Source organism: Chelonia mydas, chromosome 23, assembly GCF_015237465.2.
Source record: "Chelonia mydas isolate rCheMyd1 chromosome 23, rCheMyd1.pri.v2, whole genome shotgun sequence".
Taxonomy (NCBI): Eukaryota; Metazoa; Chordata; order Testudines; family Cheloniidae; genus Chelonia; species Chelonia mydas.
Window position 1 is genome coordinate 3,823,947 of NC_051263.2, and position 23,926 is coordinate 3,847,872.

General features: G+C 55.1%; 1 protein-coding gene across 1 annotated transcript in view; it reads left to right on the plus strand.

Annotated features, from left to right (window-relative positions):
* SUPT5H (SPT5 homolog, DSIF elongation factor subunit) overlaps positions 1–23,893 on the plus strand; it is a 31,608-nt gene extending 7,715 nt beyond the window's left edge. Inside the window, 28 exon segments of the mRNA XM_037884713.2 lie at positions 267–332; positions 4,410–4,421; positions 5,089–5,158; positions 5,659–5,727; positions 6,412–6,477; positions 7,670–7,700; positions 7,877–7,945; positions 8,169–8,420; positions 8,788–8,877; positions 9,313–9,348; positions 9,350–9,384; positions 10,565–10,670; positions 11,668–11,761; positions 11,904–12,040; positions 12,346–12,501; positions 12,589–12,735; positions 14,564–14,710; positions 15,502–15,627; positions 16,460–16,544; positions 16,762–16,866; positions 17,472–17,574; positions 18,558–18,685; positions 18,997–19,102; positions 19,395–19,553; positions 19,997–20,165; positions 20,341–20,544; positions 21,844–21,939; positions 23,411–23,893. Of these exon segments, the coding sequence (XP_037740641.1) occupies positions 267–332; positions 4,410–4,421; positions 5,089–5,158; positions 5,659–5,727; positions 6,412–6,477; positions 7,670–7,700; positions 7,877–7,945; positions 8,169–8,420; positions 8,788–8,877; positions 9,313–9,348; positions 9,350–9,384; positions 10,565–10,670; positions 11,668–11,761; positions 11,904–12,040; positions 12,346–12,501; positions 12,589–12,735; positions 14,564–14,710; positions 15,502–15,627; positions 16,460–16,544; positions 16,762–16,866; positions 17,472–17,574; positions 18,558–18,685; positions 18,997–19,102; positions 19,395–19,553; positions 19,997–20,165; positions 20,341–20,544; positions 21,844–21,939; positions 23,411–23,554 (3,008 nt within the window). The 3' untranslated portion in view covers positions 23,555–23,893.
* Positions 23,894–23,926: the final 33 nt, after the last annotated feature.

Consider the following 23,926-nt stretch of genomic DNA (forward strand, 5'->3'; position numbering starts at 1 on the left):
GCTGTTCCCCAGGACATGGCTGCTGTTGACTGGATCTCTTGTCTGCCTGTGCCTAGCCCACAGGGATTCCCCCGAGGCTGAGGGCTTTCAGGAATTTTGGTCCGATTTCTCTTTGCCTTCCTATGCGTCGGGCCAGTGATCACAGAGCGGCTTCAGTTTCCTTCAGGCAGCTTCTAGGCCATCCCTTCCCATGCGGCATCTCTGGCCAGCTGGTTCCTGGAGCCCACTTAACTGAGCAAGTCTCCCCTGCTCTCCCTTTCCTGCAGATGTGGACGATGAATACGAAGACGAGGACCAGTGGGAGGACGGCGCGGAGGACATTCTGGAGAAAGGTATGGCTCTGCCCTCTCATATCCCACCCTTGGGAGGATCGGCTGGGGGTTCGGCGCAACCCCGGGGCATTTCCCTCCTTTTCAGCTAGCTCCAGAGCAATATCGCTCTGACCTGGGCGAAATAGGGGTCTGTTCTTTAGCCTCCCTGGTGTGAGGCAGGATGGGGTGTTAACAGGACTCTCCAGTATAGACATTCTAGGTGTGATGTTCCTCGGTTCCCCGGCTGAGCATTCCTTTGCAGCCACTCCTGCATGGATTTAGCAGCCAAAATCTCTCCATTTACTAGTTGAGGGTAATGCTCATGTTTCCCATGGGGAGCGGTGAGTGGCTGCCGTTTAGCCAGAGACCTGCCCCCCCCTCGAGCTGGATTGCAAGCCCTGTGGGATGAGAATGACCAGACCCTGGTGCAGGGAGCTTTGGGGATGGGGTGTCGCAGAACATCCTGTCCGTGTCTCCCAACCCCAGTGCTATGCGGTGAGTTCTGACATTGCTTTGCTCCTTATCGTTTCACTCCTGTGCATGCTCCTCCCCATCAGCCAACGGTGGAGAACATAATTTTACTCCTTTTGGTTTTCCTTTTGCTGAGGAAGAGCTGCGGGGCCCGTACGGAGGGAGGCAGGAATGCTGGCATGCAGAGCCCTGTAAACCGCTCACTGCAGTCGGCGGGAGAGGAGCCTTTAAATCCCATCGCAGCTGGGAAGCTCCAGCTTTTTATCTGTCACTTAAAGGCTGCTCTGCTGCCTGGCTCCTGACAAAGCCCCTCCCCATCAGAGGGGAAATCTTCCCTCTCTGCTGCCTTTCCAAAAGGCAGGGTGGTCTAGTGGTTATGGAGTCAGGACACCTAGGTTCTGGAGTCAGCTAGCCCTAGCTCTGGGAGGGGTGTACGCAGAGGAGCTGGGAGCAGGACTTCTGGGTTCTATTTTCAGCCCTGTTGCTGAATTGCTATATTAGGAAGTCACTTCCCCTCCCCGTGCCTCAGTTTCCCCTCACCTAAAACAGCAGGGACTCTAATCTTCCTCTGTACTGCGCATTGACGATACTCGATCCATAGAAATGTGACACTATATGGATTTCGGCTCTCTCAATTAGTTCCATGATCAAGCCCAGCTCACGACTCCCCTGAGATGAGGCTGAGGGAGAGGAGAGCCGGCAATACGCTGCCTAATTTGCCTTTTAGATTCACTTCCCAAAGTTGTACTCACGTTTAGGCAGAAGAATGGGGGTTTTGCGTAGGAGGTGCCACTGCAGTAGCAGCCTCAGCAGGTCCCAGAAGAAGTGTTAACCCTGGACTAGTGATGCCCCATAAATATAGCCCTGAGACACCGTAGGGCTCTCGCCCAGTTGTAGGTGTAGATTTGTCAGAAAAGTGGCAGCTCCCTGCGTCTGCTCCCTGTGCGTTGAGAATCCTCTCTGCTAAATTTAGGGACAAAAATAAATTCTGGCTACTACTTGCCCCTGCTCGCTCTGGAGAAACCAGCACAGCTCCGAGAGAGGGAGCCGGTTTCTAGTCTGGCTCACGTATCATCAAAACGATTGATAACCGAGCTGTGATCATGGAGCCGAATTCCGCAGCAGCCAGTGGGGTTGCAGAAGTGGAACTGAGGACAGAATTTTTATCTTCGGGTCAGGGACCATCTTATTCTCTGTACAGCACCTGGCTCAATGGGGTCCTGGGCTATGACGAGGGCTCCTAAACCCTACCGTAATATGCCTAATAGAAATAAAAACCTATAGCAGCCAGCACAACAGGATTTATCCTCTGTGACTGAGGCTCCAAGGCATTATGGCAATACACACACTTCATAATAGTGCACAAGTTAAGAAGTTTGGCCGATCTTAGTGTGACTGTCTGGGCCTGGCAGCGTGAGTAACCATGGAGTGAGCCTGGAGTGACAGAGGATTCTCTCAGATGCTGAGTTTGCTTTAGTTGGGTTTTCTTTCTTCCTTTTTTTTAAAGTCCCTCTTCAAAGTAGAATGTTGCTCCACAACTTTTTCTGGCCCCAATTTGGAAGTTTTTCCAGAAGCTGGGAATGGGCGACAGGGGATGGATCACTTGATGATTCCCTGTCCTGTTCATTCCCTCTGGGGCACCTGGCACTGGCCACTGTCAGAAGACAGGAGACTGGGCTTAATGGACCTTTGGTCTGACCCGGTCTGGCCGTTCTTATGGAAAGTTTGGCAAATTACAAAGTGTCTTTTGTGATGATCCAACGTTATTTCCAGTGGAAATTTCAGAAAAATAGTTTGTTTTTGGCATATGAACTCTCAGCAAAAAAATCCCCTGCCCCATATCTCTGGAGACATAACCCACTGGATGTGATTAAGTTGCCAGTCAGAACTGATCACTCGAAAAGCCACTGAGCAGACTGACTAACAGATTGATGCCCTCCCCCCCGCATTGAAAATTTCTGTCCCAAATGTTCCAAACCCAGAAGACTTCAGGAAGGTGTGTGAATAAAAGACATTCAGGAGAATTTTTGAAAACTGGCCAAATGTCTACCAAAAACAAGCTTGCCAAATTTTGAACTAGTTTAGTGTTTTTAGACATGTTTCTAGATATGTTTTTTTTTGCTGAATGAAACAGTATTTTGCTGCAGTACTAGTAAACCTGCTAGAATCCATAGCATGGGGAGAGCTGTGTGTATCTGGGTGTTTAAGGTCCTATCTATGTGATGCCAATTAGGGCTGTATTTCCTTCATCTCCCCACAGTCTCCTTATCTGACGCCCTTGTTTTTCAGACAGAATAGTCTTAAAAGCCTCTTGGGAGTGAAAGGGTTCTGCTATCTGGATCAGTCAGTTGTTTCCTCCCCCTGTGGGAACGCTGTGGGGTCTGCCTGTGGCTCTGCTTGTCTGCCTCGGCTCTCTGGGGCTGGACTGGTTCAGGTGGCAGCTCCAGGACGAGGCTTTTCCTTGGGGGCGGAGGGGATTCCAGTCGAAGGGTGCCTGCTGCTAGTGAAAGACGCCTGATGCGACAGCCCTGGGGTCTCTAGCTACAGAACAGGCTTGCCCCTGGACCCCACCTCCTGTCAATGTGTCTCGACCTGGCCATGCAGGGATCCCTCTGGTGCGGGGGAGGAGGGTCCAGGGCTTGGCCTGTCTGATGAGGCTGCCAACAAGGAGAAAAGCTACAAGAGGGACGATTGAGGCGGGTGCCCGTCCCCTGGGGATTAGCGTGAGGCCCTTAGTCCCATTTCACCGAACAAGGGTGGCCCGATAGTGACTCCCTATCTCTGCTGCTCCAGTCTGGATTCAAAGAGGCACCCCAGGGTGGGGGTCCCACCCAGGGCAGACATGCGAGCTCTAGCTGGTCCCCCGTTTGGTGATGGTATTGATTGCGGGTTGTTTGCCTACCTAGTGAGCCGAATGCTCCCATTGATTTGCCAGCGTCAGGCCGGCAAGCAGGGCTGCACGTCGCCGGCGGCACTCGGGTCACGGGGCACAGGTCGGGGTCAGTGGTACCTCCTGGGGATCCTGGTGGCGAAATGCTGAGGCGGCCGCTCTGAAGCTGTCACAGCCGTGAGGTTTGACTTGTTGCAGGGGGGTCAGGGCCAACAATTCATTCCACAGATGTCAGAGTTGGAAAAGGACCATGCCTAATGGAGAGAGAACCCGGACCGGGCCTCAGGAGACCGGGGTTCTATTCCTGGCTCCACCACTGGCCTGCTGGGTGTCCTTGGGCTAATTGCTTCCCCGCTCTGTTTCTCGGTTTTCCCATCAGTAAAATGGGGGTAACCAAACTGACCTGCTTTGTGAAGAGCTTTGAGATCCAATGAAAAGGACTACATGAGAGCTAGGGATTGTTGAGTGTTAGCACCTCCTGCATAACCCAGGCCATGAGACATTGAAATTCTTTGCCGTGGCAGCTTGCCCACCTTGCCAGCGCTCTCACCGTCTTCCCCTCGTGTTTGTTTGGTTGTTTTTTTATTTACGTGCATTTCATTCGCACCTGCTTGGTTTGTGCCACATCTTAATTTTGTTCCTTCCGGTTTTCTGTTCCCCACTCACCCTGTGGTTGATTTTGATGCTATTATTTGGCTCATACTGTCCGCCCTCCACCACCTCTGCCTCCCGAGCAGAAGAAATTGAAGGTAAGCCCGTTTTTCATTCCAGCCCCTGCCTCTTCACAGCCCTCCCCCCTGCCCCCCGCCCCGCCCCTTCCTGGTGCTGCCTTGTCTTTTCCGCTTCCTTTCAGCCGGGTGGGCCCCAGGAGCGATGCTGGAGAAAGTATCCGACCCTTGGCTCAGTTGCTGTTCTGGCCGGTGCAGCAATAGAGCAGACTGGGGGTGGTGGGGGGGGGAGGGGGGACTAATCGGAGAGGGGCAGTGGGTTTGCTGTCTCCTGTCGTGGTCACAGAAGCTGCCTCGTGGAGGCTCTGTCGCCCTGTAGTGGCCTGGCTCGAGCTGTGGCTTGACTCTGCAGCAGAGGAAGAGGTGCTGCCTAGGTCGGTGAAGTGTGGGGAAACCGAGTCAAGCCCAGCGCGTTCGCAGTGAGGATCCCGGGATCCCTCTTTCGAACGCGAGTGCCCCGTTCGCTGCCTCACTCCTGCTCCAGCCAAAAGGGAACTGTCGGCGGAGTCGGCTGTTGCGTGCGGCTGAATTTTGCTTCCCGCCATCCTGTCCCTTCCCAGGCCTCACCTTTGCTTCGCTGATCGACCGCCCTTTGGGCGGTCGGCCACGTTGCGGACCGTTTCCAGGGCTCTCCCCTCCCCTGGTGGTGCTAGGTGTGGGGGCTATTTAACCTCTGCGTCTCTTGCAGCCTCCAACATTGATAATGTGGTTCTGGACGAGGATCGCTCTGGGGCCCGGAGGCTGCAGAACCTGTGGAGGTGATGTTATCCTGTGCTTGGGGTGGGGGGAAACGCGGCAGCCGGAGAGTGGGATGATGTTGCGGCCTGTGACGTGCACATGTTGGTGTCCAGTGTAAACGCATGGTGGGGAATAGGACCTGGGACCTTCACGTCCCAGCACATGGGTCTCTCTGGTGGAGCTGGAAAAGAATCTCCACTAGGGGCGCCCTAAAGAACCCGAAGTAGGTCTGAGAGTGCCCAGCAGAGGGCAGCGGTGCCTGTGCCATATGCTCTGGTAACCTGGGGGCTTTACCCACTCTGCTGGGGGAGATCTGGCTATATCCTAGGGCAGCCTCAGCTCAACCAGTGGCCATGATCCCAGAGCACCTGTGTTGCTCCCTGGCGACTCCTTGCTCTGCGAGCTTGGTTGGGGAAAGGAGCCCGAGTCGCTCCCCTTGCCTCTGCGCTGCCAGCGAGGCTGTGGCCTGCGTCGGTTCAGTCCGATCCCTCATGCCTTCTCCTTCGCTGTCTCTCCGCAGGGACCAGCGCGAGGAGGAGCTGGGCGAATATTACATGAAGAAATACGCCAAGTCCTCCGTGGGAGAAACGTGAGTGCGCAGCCCCCAGGGCAAAGAGTGTGTGTGTGTGTGGGGGGGGCCATCTCTCCCTTATGCCCTCCCCCAAGATCCTCCAAACTAGGTGTGCCCACACTCCTCCAGTCAACCCAGCGCTCTGGGTCACCTGGCTCCTGCTCCTTCCCCATGGGTCTCTGATTCCTTCTTCCTATCCCCTGGGAAAGGTAGGCCTTTAATTCCCCGATCTCCGCAGTGAAGTTGTGCCTGGAAGCCAGGTTGTTCCCCCACCCCAGTCCTTGCGGCCTGGAAAGGGACCGAACAGCAGGAGCAGACAGAGGCTGTCAGTGCCGCATAGATCCCTGGGAAACAGCAGGACCCTCTCCGTTTCCTTCAGGGCCTCGGGGTGTTTAGAGATGAGCCCTGCAAAGGTCTCTGCCTGATTCCCCTGGTGTGTAACAGACCCAGCTAGTGCTTCGGCTGGTCTGACTCTGCGGGAAGGGGCTGGTCTCCTGACTGTAGCCAAGTACTGGCTGGTTCTAGAGCGTCTGTTCTCTTAGCTTGGTTCTGAACAGGAGCAGATAATTCCCCTCCTCCCTGGTGTGTGCATGGAGTGGCCGGCTGCCCTGGCCTCTCGGAATCTCTGCTGTCACAACTCGCAGCTCGTGCTGTTGTTGCTGGGCCTGACATTTCTCCCCATCTCTCCTGTTTCCGTTGCAGGGTGTACGGCGGCTCTGATGAGCTTTCGGATGACATCACGCAGCAGCAGTTACTGCCCGGTGTCAAGTAAGGCCCTTCTGCCTGGGAGAAGGTGCACCTGGTGGAGGGGGGATGGAAGGTCATCCAAGACCAGGGCTCATGAAGGGTAGAGCAGGGAATGGGCTGTGACATCAGGCCAGGAGTGGTGGGCGAGAGGACACGGAGGAGAGGGACCTGACAGAGTGGGAGGCATGGGTGGTATCACCCTGGAGTGGCTCACATCCGTGAGTGCCTACCTGAGAGCAGAAACCGCAAATTGGTGGTATGTTCTGTAATTAGCTTTCACCAAGCCAGTGACAAATGTGAACTGGACACTGTCCCAGTCTTACCATGGAGTCACAGACAGTTCCCTTGGACTCTCCAGGCTATCTTACGACACAGACAAACTGGGCATTGTGATAAAATGGTTTCTTACACCAAAAACCACATCACATTTAGGTTGCTTCCAGTCCCAAGAGACCAGTCACTTGCCCCAGATCAACTGGTTCTCCAGATCTTACACCAAAGACAAGGCTGGCAGCCAAGTCTATAGTGAACTAAGTAAAGGTTTATTAGCTAAGAAAAGGAAATGAGTTACTGAGAGGTTAAAGCAGGTAAAATACATGCACAGGTGAGTCAGTTTGTAATTCCAAATGGTGGCAGTGATGTAATAAACTGCCAGTTTCCCAAAAGTCTTTTCAGGGTACATAGATTGTCTCTGGGAATCTCTGCTTTGCATCTGGTGCACTTCCCTGTAAGAGTCCAAGCAGTCCAGAAATCCAGGATCTTTCCTTGAATCCACACACCTAGCTTCTCCTCACAGAAAACAAGCTGACAGTGTCACTACCCATGTGGGCTTTTCCTTTGCTGATGGAGAGTGAGGAATGCATTTTGAGTCTTCGATTTCTGATCATCACCCACAATGAACGCTTGCTTTGAAATTAGCACTTTTCTGTTAAAGTTCTTCACTTGCATTCCATTTAGTTCGAGGGGTACACGCAGCGTACGTATTTGCTGCTGTATGATAATGGGATACAGATAAGTGAAAATGCAAGTAACATCCCATTAGTTTTCATGAAGTTTAAACACCAACTACTCTCTCATACCTTTAACAACCACTTTGATCTATATTAATACACAAGTGACTTGGCCTGGGGCTCTGGCAGGAGTTGGCACCTGGTCTGCCAACATAACAAAGGTTATTTTGCTAACAGCTTTTTTTTTCTTTTTTTCCACTCAGGGATCCCAACCTCTGGACCGTGAAGTGTAAGGTACGTTCCAGCCAGGGGAGGATGCCATTGAAACACCTCTAAACCCTGAATCACAAGCTCCAGCTGCACCACGTCTGGGTTTTAATTAGCCGTGAACGCCGCCTCCTCTCTGAGTTGGGGCGTCTCTCTGGCTAGAGACTTCTCTCACTGCGGCCTCTCTTCTCCTCTCTCCCCAGATCGGAGAGGAACGTGCCACAGCCATAGCCCTGATGAGGAAATTCATCGCCTACCAGTTCACAGACACGGTAAGGATGGAGGGCAGGAGTCCCCTTGGCCCCGAACTCAGTTCAGCTTTGTGGGGTGGCTTAGCGCTGTTGACCACCGAGCTTGTTGGGAGTGGGTCATGCGGTTCCTGACTTGATCCGGGCTTCCTGCTGTTGATCTGTTGAAGGGGGGATTGGCTAAGCTGGAGCGTGCCTGAGGCCAGCCCCCGTATCTCATGGAACTTCCCTCCCTGCCCACCCACAGCCCCTGCAGATCAAGTCTGTGGTGGCCCCCGAGCATGTGAAGGGCTACATCTATGTTGAGGCCTACAAGCAGACCCATGTGAAGCAGGCCATTGAGGGCGTGGGCAACCTGCGGATGGGCTACTGGAACCAGCAGATGGTGCCCATCAAGGAGATGACAGACGTGCTGAAGGTGGTGAAGGAGGTGACCAACCTGAAGCCCAAGTCCTGGGTCCGGCTCAAGAGAGGCATTTACAAGGACGACATTGCTCAGGTACGGGCCAGGGGCGCTGGCTGGCCCAGAACAGAGGGCTGGGGCTCGGGAAGCTGGCGTTCAGGTGTACCTTTAATTTAAGGCTCTGATTTGGGGCAGGCAGTCGTCGGAGTCCGGGAGCGTCGTCTTCAGTGAAGCGGGAGCTGGGTGTTGGGAATCATTGGCCTTGCTATGGGTGGGAGCGGGGGCTAGAGATTGCAATGGGGTCGGTTCAGTTTCTGCTCTGTCCCCAGCTAGCGTGACAGTGGACACCAGAGGAGCCCACACTGTCTTCCTGTCCTGCTACTGCGAGTGAGATTGGCCGTGTCTGGCATCTCCATGACGCTACCCTCCTCCTCTCCTGAGCTCATGTCGTCTTCCCTTCCAGGTGGATTACGTTGAGCCGAGCCAGAACCAGATCTCTCTGAAGATGATCCCGCGGATCGATTTTGACCGGATCAAAGCTCGCATGAGCCTGGTATGTTGGCTGGCAGGATTCGCTGAGCTCGGTTCTGCTGCGAGGGAAGAGTTTGTCCCCACTTACGCTTCAAGGCTGCTAATGCCTTCGTGCCCCAGCTCTGGCAATTCCAGTTCGGTGGGCTTCAAGTGGTGATGTGTTGGCATGTCTGTATCCCCATGGTTTCCCGGCTGATGACAGGGGGACGCATTTCTCCACTGTAAAGCGCTTACTCCGGTACACCTCGCTGTGCAGCACTGCCCTAGGAGGGGTGGGTTCCTCCTGCTCGCAGCCCGTGATCAGCAGGGCCCTTCTGTTATCCCCCCAAGAGAGGCGGGCGAATGCCTTTCCAGAGGGTCTGTCGATGGCATTCAGTACCCCACCCATACAGTCTGGTGGGGATTCCTGACCCCCCAGACCTGGTGGTGACTTCCCCCTCCTCTGCTTGAACTGCAGAAGGACTGGTTCGCCAAGCGGAAGAAGTTCAAGCGGCCCCCCCCAGCGGCTGTTCGATGCTGAAAAGATCCGGTAAGTGACTGGCTTCTTGCCAGGGATGATCCAGGGCAGGGCGGTGTGCCCTCAGCGCGAGGACGCAGCATCTGTGCCCGCTGTGGCGCTTAGATAGGTTTATAGCGAAATCTAATATCAGTGTATGTAACAAAGAATGGAGTTTTGAAGTAGTAGCAAGGAGAAGAATTGGAAACCAATGGTTACAAAGAAAATAAAATCATAACGTGTCTCCTGGAGCTCAGACTAAATGAAGACGACCCTCTCGTGTGTTTTAGAATGCTGCTCTCCTAAAGTCCCTGCTGGGCTTTTCAGTCTGGCTAGCTGTGACTCTTCTTTCCTGACACACACACTGTCAGTTCATCTCCTACGTGAAGGATTCAGTGGACTCCCAAGATATCCCAGATCAATCCTTTGTCTTTATTCATAAACAGGACCCGCAATCCCCGTAGTTTGTTTCTTCCTGTAGATTCTGCAATCTCTCAATTTGCACCTGGCCGGTCTGCAAATAGGCATACAACACCCGATACGCACATGACCAGACAGGGAGATAGGCGTCTGTTACCTCCTTCCTGAAAGGAACATATCCGAGGTAGTCACCTTCTGGTGACCTGCCTTAACTGCAAGACCTTAAGAGCATAACATTCGGTATCAATACGTAGCTCCTTAAATATTATCCGTACATATACTTTGTAGTGATTATGACCAGTGGGCAACTGGCTCTTGATAGACACCTCACATGCCACCCTTTGGGGAACTATTCTGCAGAACCTGACTCAAGGGATCTCTGTAAAACCCTGTGCACCGCCTGTGTCCTCTGCCAGTTGGCACTGCAGGGTCTCCGGGTCACAGGTGGATAGAGATGGTGATGATTTGTTCTTCCATCATGTCTTCCTCCAGCTCCATCCACAGGTGCACTGGGACTTGGGCTCCTTCAGTGGCGAGGGGCTCTGAGCCATAGGAAGGGCATTCAGACCCTCTCCCTGCCCTGGGAGCTGGGTGGATTTGCCTCAGCCTGGCAATCCAGACAGCTGCTGGTGAGAGACCTAACCCTGGAGTCCTGAAATCCCGGGCCAGCAGAGATAGAGCCACCATTCCCTGCAGCTCTTCTGTCCCATTATGAAACAGCTTGTCCCTCTTCTGAGAAAGCTGCCGCTCTGGGTGCCTGACCCTCTAATGCTCTCCCTCTCCCCCGCTCTAGGTCCTTGGGGGGAGATGTTGCTTCCGACGGTGATTTCCTCATCTTTGAAGGCAATCGTTACAGTCGCAAGGGCTTCCTCTTCAAGAGCTTTGCCATGTCGGCTGTGGTGAGTATCTGTGGCTCTGTGCCAAGAGGCTCTTGTCGAGGTGGGGCTCTGAGCCGGAGCAGGAACCAGATCTGCCAAGGCATAGGTTAGGGCGGGTCAGAAAATGAGGTTTTTGGGGTCCCCCCCCCTCCTTCAGAAAACTTAATTTTTTTTGGCAAAAATCAAAAAAGTTCTGGGCTGGAAATGTTGCTGTGGTGCTTCATGGGAGTTGTAGTTTGGTGCCTCGTGCGCCCATTTTCCACCATGAGCCGGCCTCCTTGGTTAGACTACATCTCCCATGAGGCACCATGACTTCCCTTCTTGGAGGCACACAATGGGAGTCCAGGGCCTCTGTGCATCATGGGAGATGTAGTCCAGCTGGAGAACCTGGTCCATAGAAGAGAATCAGGAGGTGAGTTACCTGAACTACATCTCCCATGACGCACTGCGGCAGCACATCCAAATTGAAATATTTTGGTTTTGGACACTTGATTTTTGATGGAAAAATTGAAACTTCCCATGGAACGCAGGCTCATCTCACAGAAACCTCTGTTTAGTTGGAAGCCCAATTTGCTGTTTATAACCCTGCCAAAACCCAAACCCACTTCTGATGGAAAATTTTCAACATGCCTATTGTGAACTCTGTGGGGTTCCCCTCTGGGCACGTGATGGGGTGGGTGTGGGATCTCCATTTGGATGTCTGAGTGGGGGGACAAATTGCTGAAATCCCCATCTGCTTGTTGGGGGGGTTGTATGTGTATTTGGAGATGGGGGTGGCGGACAGCAAGATCCCCATCTGGGCGTGTCATTTGCATGTCAGACTCCCCTATGGGGATTGAGATGAACCCACGCCTGGAGCAAAGCCCCGCTCTCGTCTCCTGTTGCTCGGCAAGGCAGGGAGCCTGACCCCTAGGAATGGGGAATCTCAGGTTGGAGGGAAGCTCTGCAGGCTCCATTTCGGCTTCCGTTTCCCCTCCCCCTCCCTGAAATCTCTCTGCCTTTGTCCCCCGGCTGCCAGATCACGGAGGGGGTGAAGCCCACCCTGTCTGAGCTGGAGAAGTTTGAGGACCAGCCGGAAGGCATCGATCTGGAGGTGGTTACCGAAAGCACAGGTACGTGGCGATGGGAGGGTTGGTCTCTGCCCCTGGGTCTTGCCCCTGAATCTGCAGGGGGCCGTGCTGTCGGCATGTGTGGGGCTGCTGCTGCCTGGGAGCGGCGCCCTCCCTGCGAGTCACGGTGCTCTCCGTTGGGCAGGGAAGGAACGGGAACACAACTTCCAACCTGGCGACAACGTGGAGGTGTGCGAGGGGGAGCTGATTAACCTGCAGGGCAAGATCCTGAGCGTGGACGGCAACAAAATCACCATCATGCCCAAGCACGAGGATCTCAAGGTATGGGATGGGTGGCGCCGGCCTAGGCTTGCATCCAGGCCCTTTGGCTGCTAAGGAGACCAAGTGCAGGCTTGGCAGTGGGGGTGTGATACTCCTGGCTGTACCTATAGGGGGCAGCAGGCCTCTTGGACCTGCGCGTTCCTGGATGCTGTGCCTGTGGTCCCTGGCATCTCCGGGATTAGCCCAGGAACGTGAAAGTATAGAGCTGTGAACCCTGCAATAGGCAGTGCCCACCTGCATCCTGCTATCACCCCGTCCTGTCCGTCTCCTGCGTCCCGCCCTGACCCCGTTCCTCCTCTGCCCAGGACATGCTGGAGTTCCCAGCTCAGGAGCTGCGTAAGTACTTCAAGATGGGAGACCACGTCAAGGTGATCGCTGGGCGCTTTGAGGGCGACACGGGACTGATCGTGCGGGTGGAGGAGAACTTCGTCATCCTCTTCTCGGACCTCACCATGCACGAGGTGAGCGGGGCGGCGGCAGAGCTCCAGGCGCTCCCCTCTGACTGTCCCCTTCCGGGACCGCTCGCTCACTTGCTTCCCCTCTTCCAGCTCAAGGTGCTGCCTCGGGACTTGCAGCTCTGCTCCGAGACGGCTTCCGGCGTGGACGTGGGTGGGCAGCACGAGTGGGGTGAGCTGGTCCAACTGGATCCGCAGACCGTCGGAGTTATCGTCCGCCTGGAGCGGGAGACCTTCCAGGTGGGTGTGCGCTGCTCTCCCAGCATTGGGCGTCTCACTGGAGTGCTAACGAGGCAGCTCGGAACCTTTGCGTGGGGAGCTGCTGGCTTCTCTCTAGGTAGGTTCTGCAGCAGAAGAAACCTAGCGTTTGCCCTGGAAAAGGTCTGGGCAGTCTGGCATCCTACCTCGGCTGGGGGCCCATGCCCGATCCCTCCCAGCTGCACGCACCCCGCCAGCTGAGCCGTTGGGAAGGAGAATTGCTTTCTGATCCCTTCAGCGTTTGGCTTCTCGCCCGCGCGTGATGTTCAGTGAAAGGATTAATGGGATCGAAATGATCCGGCCACAACCTCTGCCTGGCTCGAGGCCGGAATTCCCCGTTCTGCCTGAAGGTGGGTTCCCGCTGTTAGAGAGCTTATTCCTTCACTCTCCCACTTCCCTGGTCCTTCTCGCATGAACAGAAAGCAACAATACCTGAAGTCCGAAGGTGCAAACAATTCGATGTTTATTGGGGTGAACTTCCAGCAAGCTTAAATACAAGTTCCTTTTTCCTTATTTTCGAATCCCAACTTACTTCCTGTTTGCCCCTAATTTATATAGTAATATTCTTAGCTATACCTTAACCAATCATTCTACTGAAATTTAACTAACCAATCCTAACATATTGTAACATGATTAGCTAACCAATTATATCCCACCACAATAATTAGATTACACCCAGCAAAATTAATTATACAGCAGACAGAAGCAATCACAGAACCAGACAGAGATTATACAGACAAACAATAGCAAAGTGGGAACTATAATGACAAAACAATACAGAAGTGAGGATTTCACATCCCAGCTATTGATAAGTGAGTTCTTGCCAGACAGGATGCTATCAAACTAAGTTTCCTTTTACATTTTCTAGGCACTTCCCTTTCTCTGGAGGTGATAGGAATTATCAGGACAGGATTGTATTCAGGACAGGATTGTATTTAGGACAGCCCAATAGCACCTTCTTTCAATGTGATTAGTTTGGAATGTGGGGATGTGACTGGTGGCTTATGGCTGCCTCTGCTGCTTAGCCAAAGGCCTTAGCCTAAGCACAGGGCCTCAAACTGTCACAGTAAGAAAAGGCCCTTACACCAGTAGACAGTGATTTTGATTCTTTCTTTTATACCTCTAACTAGCCAAATAATAAGAATACCCCTAAATTCTTAAAGTACAGGCCTTTACAGACAGGCCTGAATATCTATATCCTAACACCCGCTTCTCCCTCCTTGGTCTGACCCGACTGCCCTGCTTCCAGGCCTGACGAGGAGGGGCTGCTGAGTTTTTTCCCAATGTCGTTTGCAATCCTAACTGCCTGGATTCTTTGTGCTACACAGGAGGTCAGACTACATGATCAGTGGTCCCATCTGGCCTTATTTACCAAGGGCTCTAGTCCCTCTGGGCTGGTGGGTTGTTTTGGGGTCTTGGGCAGAAGCCCGCCCCATAGAACTCCTGTCTCCTGGCAGTGTCTCTAAGCCAGTCTCATAGATTCAGAGACTGTAAGGCCAGAAGGGACCATTGTGATCATCTGGTCTGACCTGCTGCACGTCGCAGGCCAGAGAACCTCGCCCGCCCACACCTGTAGAACACCCGTAACGTCTGGCTGAGTTATTGATGGCCTCAAGTCTTGATTTAAACACTTCAGGTTCCAGAGAACCCACCATTTACTCCAGTTCAAACCAGCAAGTGACCCAGGCCCCACGCCGCAGAGGAAGGTGAAAAGCCCCCTTGGTCTCTGCCAGTCTGACTTAAGGGAAAATTTCCTTCCTGCCCCCAGCTCTGGTGATTCCTCTCTCTTCCCTCCCCATCCCCCGTGCAGGTCCTGAACATGTACGGCAAAGTGGTGACGGTCAGGCATCAGGCTGTGACGCGGAAGAAGGATAATCGCTTTGCTGTGGCCCTGGACTCGGAGCAGAATAATATCCACGTCAAGGACATCGTTAAAGTCATTGACGGGCCGCACTCGGTGAGGAGGAGGTGGGGGGGGGGGGGAAGGGGCTTCCTGATAGGCAGGCCGTGGGCCTGTGTGTGGAGGGGGGTGAAGAACTTAAGATCTCATCTGCACTCCCCATGCTCCAGTGAGTGGAGGCCAGTGCCCCGCTGGGAGATCATGCCATCTCTGTTGGCGCTCTTGCAGTTGGAGCTGGGCTGGGTTGGAATTTAAAGGGGAGAGATCACTTTGTGGGGAGAGAACCGGCAACTCGCTCAGGGTGCTGTCTTCCCTTGGAATCACTGCTGACTTCTGTGTGGGGCTCGCCATGAGCCCCCAGGGGGGTGGCATGCAGCTGGAAGCATTCTCTCTCTAAATAGACTTCCTGACCATGTGGGGCCCTTAAAGACCCAATGGCAATTTTCACAAGAGTCAGCATGTTTATGCCCAGAATTGTGGCCATGTTTCAACTCTGTTAATTTCCCTCATACCCCTGGGATCCCCCTGCAACCGGGTACAGTTTTGTTCTTCACTTTCTGTCCTAATCTCTTGCTGAGCAGCTTTGAACAGCTGCTGCATTGGATTCCAGAGGTGGCTGCATTGCAGTGGTGGGTGAGGTGCTCCCTCCTCAGGTTGCACCAGTGCTGAGGTGCAGGCTCCAGGGACTGGGAGCTTCAGCTGTCTTCTGACTCTGTGACATGCCCTGCCCCTGGGGGGCTGTGAATTTGGCCTCCCCGCCTTGCGGCTGGGCTCTGGATGCAGCCCCAGCGTGCCTGGGTTAGAGGGGTTCCCCAGAATAACTCTCCTCCCTGCTTCTCCTTCCCCAGGGTCGCGAGGGGGAGATCAGACACCTCTTCCGTGGCTTTGGATTCCTGCACTGCAAGAAGCTGGTGGAGAATGGGGGCATGTTTGTGTGTAAGACTCGCCACCTGGTGCTGGCTGGGGGCTCAAAGGTAAGGAGCCTAGGGAGACGCCCGGGGCCTCACCCTAGCTAGTGTGACTTACCTGAAGCAGACCACTGGGCTGTCCAGTCTCGGGTCCTGCCTCCCTGTTGTACCATGAGCCCGTCTGTCCCAGATCTGCCTCCCCATCCCCATGAAGCTGGGTCAGGCTGCCTAGTCCCTTTCAGCAGCTTCTGGGTGGTTCAAGGAAGACACCCCCAGTGTGGTTGCATTGGGAGGGGTGGATTTCTTCCAGACCCCGCAGCTGGCAAACGTTCCATGCCCTGAAATGTGAATCAGCAGCCCCAGGCCCCTTACGGAGACAGTATTGTCTGGTGGCTAGAGTATGGCCCTGGGAAGCAGGACTCCTGGGTTCCCCTGCTCATGTGTGACCCTGTGAGTCTCTCCCCCCGTAGACTGGGGGTGAGGTAAGGAAGTGGGTAGGGGTGAGTTTGGGAAGTGCTTTGAGATCTTTGGCTAGAGAAGGGAAAAGAAAGCTGCAGGCCGGTTTGCCTTACGGGCTGTGTCCTCCCGCAGCTGATGGGGTGGGGCAGAGCCAGAGTCTTCTGTGGGCGGGGTGGAGAATGTGTCCATACTTCCCTTCCCAGGGCATGGATCTACTCCCTCCTCATTGGTTCTGGGGGAACATAGTGCCCCCTTGTGTCAACCTGGCTCCTCCTTGGTTCATCACCAGGTTTCATCTCAGGGCCCCAGAGGGACTTTCCCTCCCCCACTCCCAACTTTGTGTGGGGGAGATGAACCCAGAGATTCCTTCCTTCCTCTGGGAGCCCCAGCTCTGCGGGAGGATTCCCCTTCCTGCTCTCATGCGCTTTCCCTCTTGCAGCCCCGGGACGTCACCAACTTCACTGTCGGTGGCTTTGCGCCCATGAGTCCTCGGATCAGCAGCCCCATGCACCCCAGCGCAGCAGGTGGGTGTCCTGTGGGCTGGGCCTTGGTTCGGGGATTTCTGTAGGCTCTTGCTCACCCCGGTGTTTATAGCACCCCCGGCTGGCCCTGTTTGGGGGTCAGTGCAGCACTATGGTGACTTACGGTCCTGTATGGTGGGGGCAACCTGTAACACTGGGGTGATGTGAGGCTGCAGCCCTGGGGGCACTGTCCCGCTCTGATCTCTGCCCCCCTCCACAGGTCAGCGAGGTGGCTTCGGCGGGGGCGGGATGAGCCGAGGCCGCGGACGCAGGGACAACGACCTGATAGGGCAGACGGTGCGGATCTCCCAGGGACCCTACAAAGGTAATGATGGGCCAGTTGCCGGACAGGGCCAATCCTCTGCCTTTCGTAGCAGGGCAGGAAGGGGCTGGGAGGTACCTGGCAGGTCTGTTCCATTAGAATGTGGGGGGGGACTGTCGAGCGGTGAGGAATTCCCGGGGGCAGCATGTCTAGTGGCTGGGGCCAGGGGGTGGGGGGAAGCTCCTGGGTTCTGTTCCTGGCTGTGGGAGGGTGGTGGAGTCTAGTGGTTAGAGCAGGGAGTCAGGACGTGCGGGTTTTGCTCCCATGCCTGAGAGGGAGCTTAGTCTCTGCTGTTAGTGGACAGCCCGTCTGTCCCTGCCATGCAGGGGAGCCCCTAAGGTGAGCTCCAAGGTTCAGACCCAGCCTGTGGCTGTCCCCTCCCTGTATCTGTCGAGTGAGGACCGAGTAGACCTGAGCTCCTAGCAGGTCTTACCACAGAGCAGGGGAGCTCTGGATTCCAGCTGGTGCTCTGGCCACGTGTGCTTGGCTCGTGGCCCGTTTTCCAGGCGGCCCTTGGTGATGCTCAGGCTGGGCGCCCCCTGCTGTATACACTTGGGATCTCGAGGAGCTGCGTCAGGCGCAGAGCGCTGAGGCCTCGTCTCTTTCAGGCTACATCGGCGTGGTGAAGGATGCCACGGAGTCCACGGCCCGCGTGGAACTCCATTCCACCTGCCAGACCATCTCAGTGGATCGCCAGCGCCTCACGACAGTGTAAGTGCAGCGGGCGGGGGAGACGGGCCTCGTTCTGAGGGGAGCCCGGGCTGGGGGGCCACCGCCAGCAAGCTGCAATCCTGGGCTGCTGGGATCGGCTCTGGCCCAGGTAGCTGCACCAATGACTGCACTTCGGTGTCTGTACAGCACCCGGCGCACTGGTCTGTGCCTAGAAGCCTAGTAAGAACATAAGAATGGCTGTACTGGGTCAGACCAATGGTCATTCTGGCCGCTGGGAAGACAGGATACTGGGCTAAAGCCAGATGCTTCAGAGGGAAAGACCAGACCAGGGCAATTATCGAGGGATCCATCCCTTGTTGTCCAGGCCCAGCTCAGGGACATCCGGAGCATGGGGTTGCGTCCCCGAGCATCTTGGCTAATAGCCATTCATGGACCTGTCCTCCATGAACTTCTCTCATTCTTTTTTGAACCCAGTTATACCTTTGGCCTTCACAACATCCCCTGGCAACGAGTCCGGGTCTGGGTCCTGGTCCGTGACTCTCACTCCTGGGCGCTGCTGTAATGCGTCACCTGCGGTCAGCCGAGTCCCACAGTTGGGAACTGTGTGATAGGCTTGTCTTATGTGGGGCCCGGATCGGGGCAGATCAAGCCCAGAATGGAGGCTGCCAGCCCGGCTCCGTGGTTGAAGCGAGTGCCGATCAGGCTGGGGGCAGAGGAGATCCCCGCGTTTCCTCCGGTTGGAAGGGGAGCAGGGGAAAATTCCCTTTCTGCAGAAGGGGAACTGGGATGGCTCCTGGGCTATGGAGCTGCTAACCTCTAGGACCCTGGCTAAACCAGCCCGGCTGTGTAGTGACCAGCAACTTGGTGCCCCTGGTGGGAAACTGGGCTTCGTTCAGTGCCCAGTGGCTCAGCACAGTTTGCACCCGCCCTTGTTGGCCGCTTCAGTGTTCAGGGGAAAGCTGAGGCCCCGCTAGTGACAGGCAGAGCAAACGGGTGTACAGCAATTCCTCTCTCGTCGGCAGGGGTTCGAGGAGACCTGGCGGCATGACCTCCGCCTACGGCCGCACCCCCATGTACGGCTCGCAGACTCCTATGTACGGCTCCGGCTCCCGCACCCCCATGTACGGGTCGCAGACTCCGCTGCACGACGGTGAGTGAGCTGAGCCTGCTGCCGCGGGGGCTGGGGGAATTGGGCCCTGGGTAGGAGGATTATGGTAGGGGGCTCCCCGGGAACAGGGCGGGAGTGAACTGTCCAGCCCTGCAGTCGACCCACTCTGTCCTGTGCCCGTGCTCCCTGCCCCACCTGATGGAGCTGGGTAATGGGGGAGCCCGCTGGACCTGCGCTTCTCCCCCAGATCCTGGCCGGGGGTGGGATGGAAGAAGGGTGACGTATGGCCTGGCCCCTCCCCATCTCTGCTGCCCCGGCACGGTGCTAACCAGGCGCGCGCTGGGCTCTTTCAGGCAGCAGGACCCCGCACTACGGCTCCCAGACGCCGCTGCACGACGGGAGCCGGACGCCAGCGCAAAGCGGGGCTTGGGACCCCAACAACCCCAATACGCCCTCCAGGTTCGTGTCTCGCGTGCTAGTCTGGGGGGGGGGGGGGGAGCTTTGACATGGTCAGCCACTAGGGGGTAGAGGTGTGTGGCATGATGGGGGCTATGGGAGAGGGGGCTGGGCTGAGGGGGCTTCATGTGTCAGGAACTCAAAGGGCACTCTGCATGTGAGTGTGGCGCCCTCTGCTGGAGAGTGGGGAACTGACGGGGGCGGTTACTTCAGTGTGCTCCGAAGGGGAGGTGATGGGTGTGCTGCAGACGTCTGTCTCCCACATGCCGTGCGAATGATGCGTTCTCCTCCCCAGGGCGGATGAGGAGTTTGAATACGGCTTCGATGACGAGCCCACGCCCTCTCCGCAAGGCTACGGGGGGACCCCCAACCCCCAGACTCCCGGCTACCCCGACCCTTCGTCTCCGCAGGTCAATCCGCCGTACAATCCGCAGACGCCGGGGACCCCAGCCATGTGAGTGCACGTGCCCATGGAGGGGGGACGGAGGAAGAGTCTCTTGCTAGGATGGGGTGAATCTCTTTGCGCCCAGCATTAGAGCAGAGCGGGGCAGTTCCTGTCATGGGCCTTGCGTTGCTTTCTAGCCACATGGCGGCCATTCCTCCCTCCCCGGCGGTGCACCCTGCTGCCTGACCCCAACAAGAGGCAGTGCTGCCTCCCAGCGTCTGGCGGTGACCCTGCTCTCTCTCCCCAGGCGCGCCCATCCGGAAAGGAAATCTGCTAGTTTCCGGGGATCCGATCACGTTTCTGTGCTCCAGCTGCTGGAGCAGATCTCTGATCCCTGTGTCTGTGGCTCCATGGACTGATCTCTTAGGGCAGGAGGACACAGACTGGAGCCCCGCTGGGTTCCGACTTCTATTCCTACCCCCCTCCTCACTGCCTGTCTCTTCTCATTGCAGGTACAACACTGATCAGTTTTCTCCGTACGCTGTTCCATCTCCTCAGGGCTCCTATCAGCCAAGCCCCAGCCCTCAGAGTTACCACCAGGTGGCGCCGAGCCCCGTGGGCTACCAGAACACCCACTCGCCAGCCAGTTACCACCCGACCCCGTCGCCCATGGCGTATCAGGTACCGTCCAAGCGCCTTGCTGGGTAAAATGCCAGGCCGAGCCGCAAATTGCAGGTGGCTTAGCCAGATCCAGGGGGGGACGTGGCCCTGTTCCAACGGGAATTCCTGCTGTGGCCATGAGAGGCTAATGTCAGAGAGCAGAGACCTCTAACTCTGTGCTGCTTCTTCCCCACAGGCCAGCCCCAGTCCCAGCCCAGTGGGCTACAGCCCCATGACGCCAGGGGCTCCTTCTCCAGGGGGTTACAACCCGCACACCCCCGGCTCCGGCATTGAGCAGAACTCCAGCGACTGGGTCACCACCGACATCCAGGTCAAAATTCGAGACACCTATGTGGACAGCCAGGTGGTGGGGCAGACGGGAGTCATCCGCAGTGTGACGGTGCGTAGCAGAGAGCGCGCTGCTTTCATGTCAAAAATGGGCCGGGGAGCAACCAGATGGGGCATAAGGGAGGATCTGATGGGTGTAATTACTAAGGAAGGGGATGAAATAATTAAGGGTGAAATTAATCACACTCTGGCTAGGCACCCAGGAAAGCATCCTGACTGCGAGAATTACTGTGCTATGGGCAGAGGGCAACCCTTGGGACCTCTTTAATTAAGACTAGGAAAAGCCCTGGAGAATATTGCTGTAGAGAACAGCCCTGCCTGGAGCGGCGGGTTAGAAGCAAGTATTCAGGCCGCCGTCGCTTCTGAATTCTCTGTCTGATCTAATTCAGGGTATTTATAGCTTCAAGGTCTGGATCCTGCAGGTGTTGGGAAGAGGGGGGATGTGGAGAAACCCAGTCAGACCGAACTACTGCCTGCATGCACGACTGTATTGGGTCTGGTGTCTGTCCTCCAGTGTTTATCCCTCCCCCTTGCATACATAAGCTAGATAAGAACGGCCATGCTGGGTCAGACCAAAGGTCCATCTAGCCCAGTATCCTGTCTTCCGACAGCGGCCAACGCCAGGCGCCCCAGGGGGAATGAACAGGACAGGCAATCATCAAGTGATCCATCCTCCCAGCTTCTGGCAAACAGAGGCTAGGGACGTGAACAGGTTTGAATTGTGCAGGATAGTGCATGGGAGGCAGAGAACAGAGCAAGGGATATAAAGGCTAGTGGTGCCAACACGTGGTGCGGTGAATAACCAACCGCGTCCAGTTGCAAGGCCAGTAAGGGGAGGAGGGGAAAGTTAAGGGAGGAAGATGAGGAGTTGTAAGAACACACTCGGTTAGCAGCAAGCGTGAACGATAAGGCCATTCAGACACCACAAACTGCAGAGAAGGCTCTTGTAGGCAACCTTTCTGCGCCACACCTGTGTGCAGGTAACAGCAGTGTCGATGTGCGGGCCGCCTGGGCACGTACTTGGGTGGCTGCCCCGTGCTGAATACTGTGCGTACACAGCTGTGTGTACACAGCTGTTTGTTTACTTGCGTGAGCTAGACCAAAGCCCACCCATGCTGCAATCAGACCTTTGCTTGCAGCGTGGAGGTACCCTAAGTGGCTATTGAGGGGGGGACAGAGTTTATTGGGATCAGCTGGAATCTTCCTGGAATTCCAGAGGGTTCGCATCCCGGGGTGGGAATTCGCGGCTTTGCGTTTGAGCTCAGGCGTGCTCTACAAATGGGTCTGAAAGAGCACGCGGTCTCTGAACGGCTTAGTGTCGGCGCCTGACCGGGCTGTCTTCTCCCATCAGGGCGGAATGTGCTCAGTCTACCTGAAGGACAGCGAGAAGGTGGTCAGCATTTCGAGTGAGCACCTAGAGCCCGTCATACCGACCAAAAACAATAAGGTACGTTAACGCCAACCCGTCTGTCTGGCAGCTCTGATCAAATGGCATCTCTGGCCTCTCCGGTGGTTGGATTACACGGTCCTACGTAGAACCTGATTCTGTATGTCTGTGTTGTGTCTTGATTAAGAGTAATTTGTTCCTGGTTGGTGTGGTACTGCCTATGGGGCCCATTGTGCTAGGTGCGGTGCAAACAGTAGGCAGTGGCCCTGGCCCTGGATTGTTAGGAGTACAAGGGGAGGGAATTGTCCCTCAGTTAGTAGTAATATGTCCCACGAAAACAGTCCCCATTCAAGCAGTTATAACAGTCATCCCTCGCTCTTACCTGACGCTTTCCATCAGCAGACCTCAAAGGGCTTTACAAAGGAGGTCAGAGTCGTCATGCCTGTTTTCCCGATGGGGAAACTGAGGCACAGGAGGGTGCAGGGGAGAATGAATTGCCCAAGGTCACCCAGGAGGTATTATTCTGTCTGTACAGGGCCGGGCACAATGGGATTCTGGTCCATGACTGCAGCTCTTAGGTGCTCCTGCAATATAATCATCCTTGGAGAAGTTTTTAGACTGTGAGTTCCATGGAGCTGGGACCATGCTGTCTTCTATGCTTGGGAACGCATGGCATGCTGTGGGCACCACCAGAAAGAAAGAATAGTTTCTTTGCCAGCTATGCTTGTACGGGACGCCCATCGTGACTAATAGGGATTTAAAGATCTAATGTGCACTCAGAACGGCCAGGTTTAATAGATGTGATGGTCAAACTTTGTTCTGATGCAGCTGGTCTTTCCAAACTGCAGAGATCATGAATATTAATGTTCTGGTGCCCACACTGAGTGCCCATTGTGCCAGGCGCTGCCCAGACAGGAGTAAGAGACCAGCCTTGTCCTGAAGAACTTCCAGTCTAAATAGACAAGACATGGAAATGGAGACTGCTTGCTTTCTCTGAGACCACCTTGATGTCTGTTCTTAGGGTGTCCTCCAACCCTGAGCGCACCCGACCGCTTCACGTATTTCTACCAGCCTTTAGCTAAGCAGGATTGTACTGAGCAATCCATGTGGTGGGGTGGGTTGTTCGTATGCCTAGAGAGGAAGGATGGTCCAGTGGTTAGGGGGCTAGTCTGGGATTCTGGAGAGCTTTCTGGAGAGTTTTCACTTGGGCAAGTCACTTTAACTCTGTGGCCCCCAGTTTCCCCATCTGTACAATAGGGGTAATACTAATACCTAGCTTTTTTTTAGCATTTTCCATCTCTGGATCCTAAAGCGCTGTCCTATGTGCCAGGGGGTTGGAAAGATAAATACACTTAGGAGCAGCCAGATAAGGATCATAGGTAGGAACTTATTGATCCTATGCAGGCAGTCTTGTGCTCAAGCCTTGCCCCTTTTACCCCACGGCAGAGACAATCAATTCTGACTTCCAGCATCAAATCTATCAGAAGCATAATCCCCTTGCCCCTCAAGCTCCTGTGCTTGCTTTCTCCAGGTGAAGGTGATCCTGGGGGAGGACCGGGAGGCGACAGGCGTCCTCTTGAGCATCGACGGAGAGGATGGCATTGTCCGCATGGACTTGGAGGAGCAGCTCAAGATCCTCAACTTGCGATTCCTGGGCAAGCTGCTGGAGCCGTAGGGCTGGGGCCTTTTTAGCAGTTGACCAGAGACTGGTTCAACATGTCCTTGTACAGAGTTCCTGGGTGGGGGGGTTGCTGCTTTTTTTTTTTTTTTTTCTTTTTTCTTCCAGAACAGCTTGTGGTTGTTTTTGGAGTTTGTTTTTATTTGTAATGCTGCAGTTATGTCTCATGAGTAAATTGGGACTGGAGTAGGAAAAAGAGTGTGTGCTCACGCGTGGGGAGGGCAGGGGTAGAGGCTGGGGTTGGTCCCGTAGCACTAAACACGCTTCTTCTCCTTCCTCTTGAAAAGGGAAACCACTTGCTGTGCCTGCGTTTCAATAAAATCCATCTGTCCCGTGCCCCCTGCATGTGCTTGGTCTGTATCACCGGAT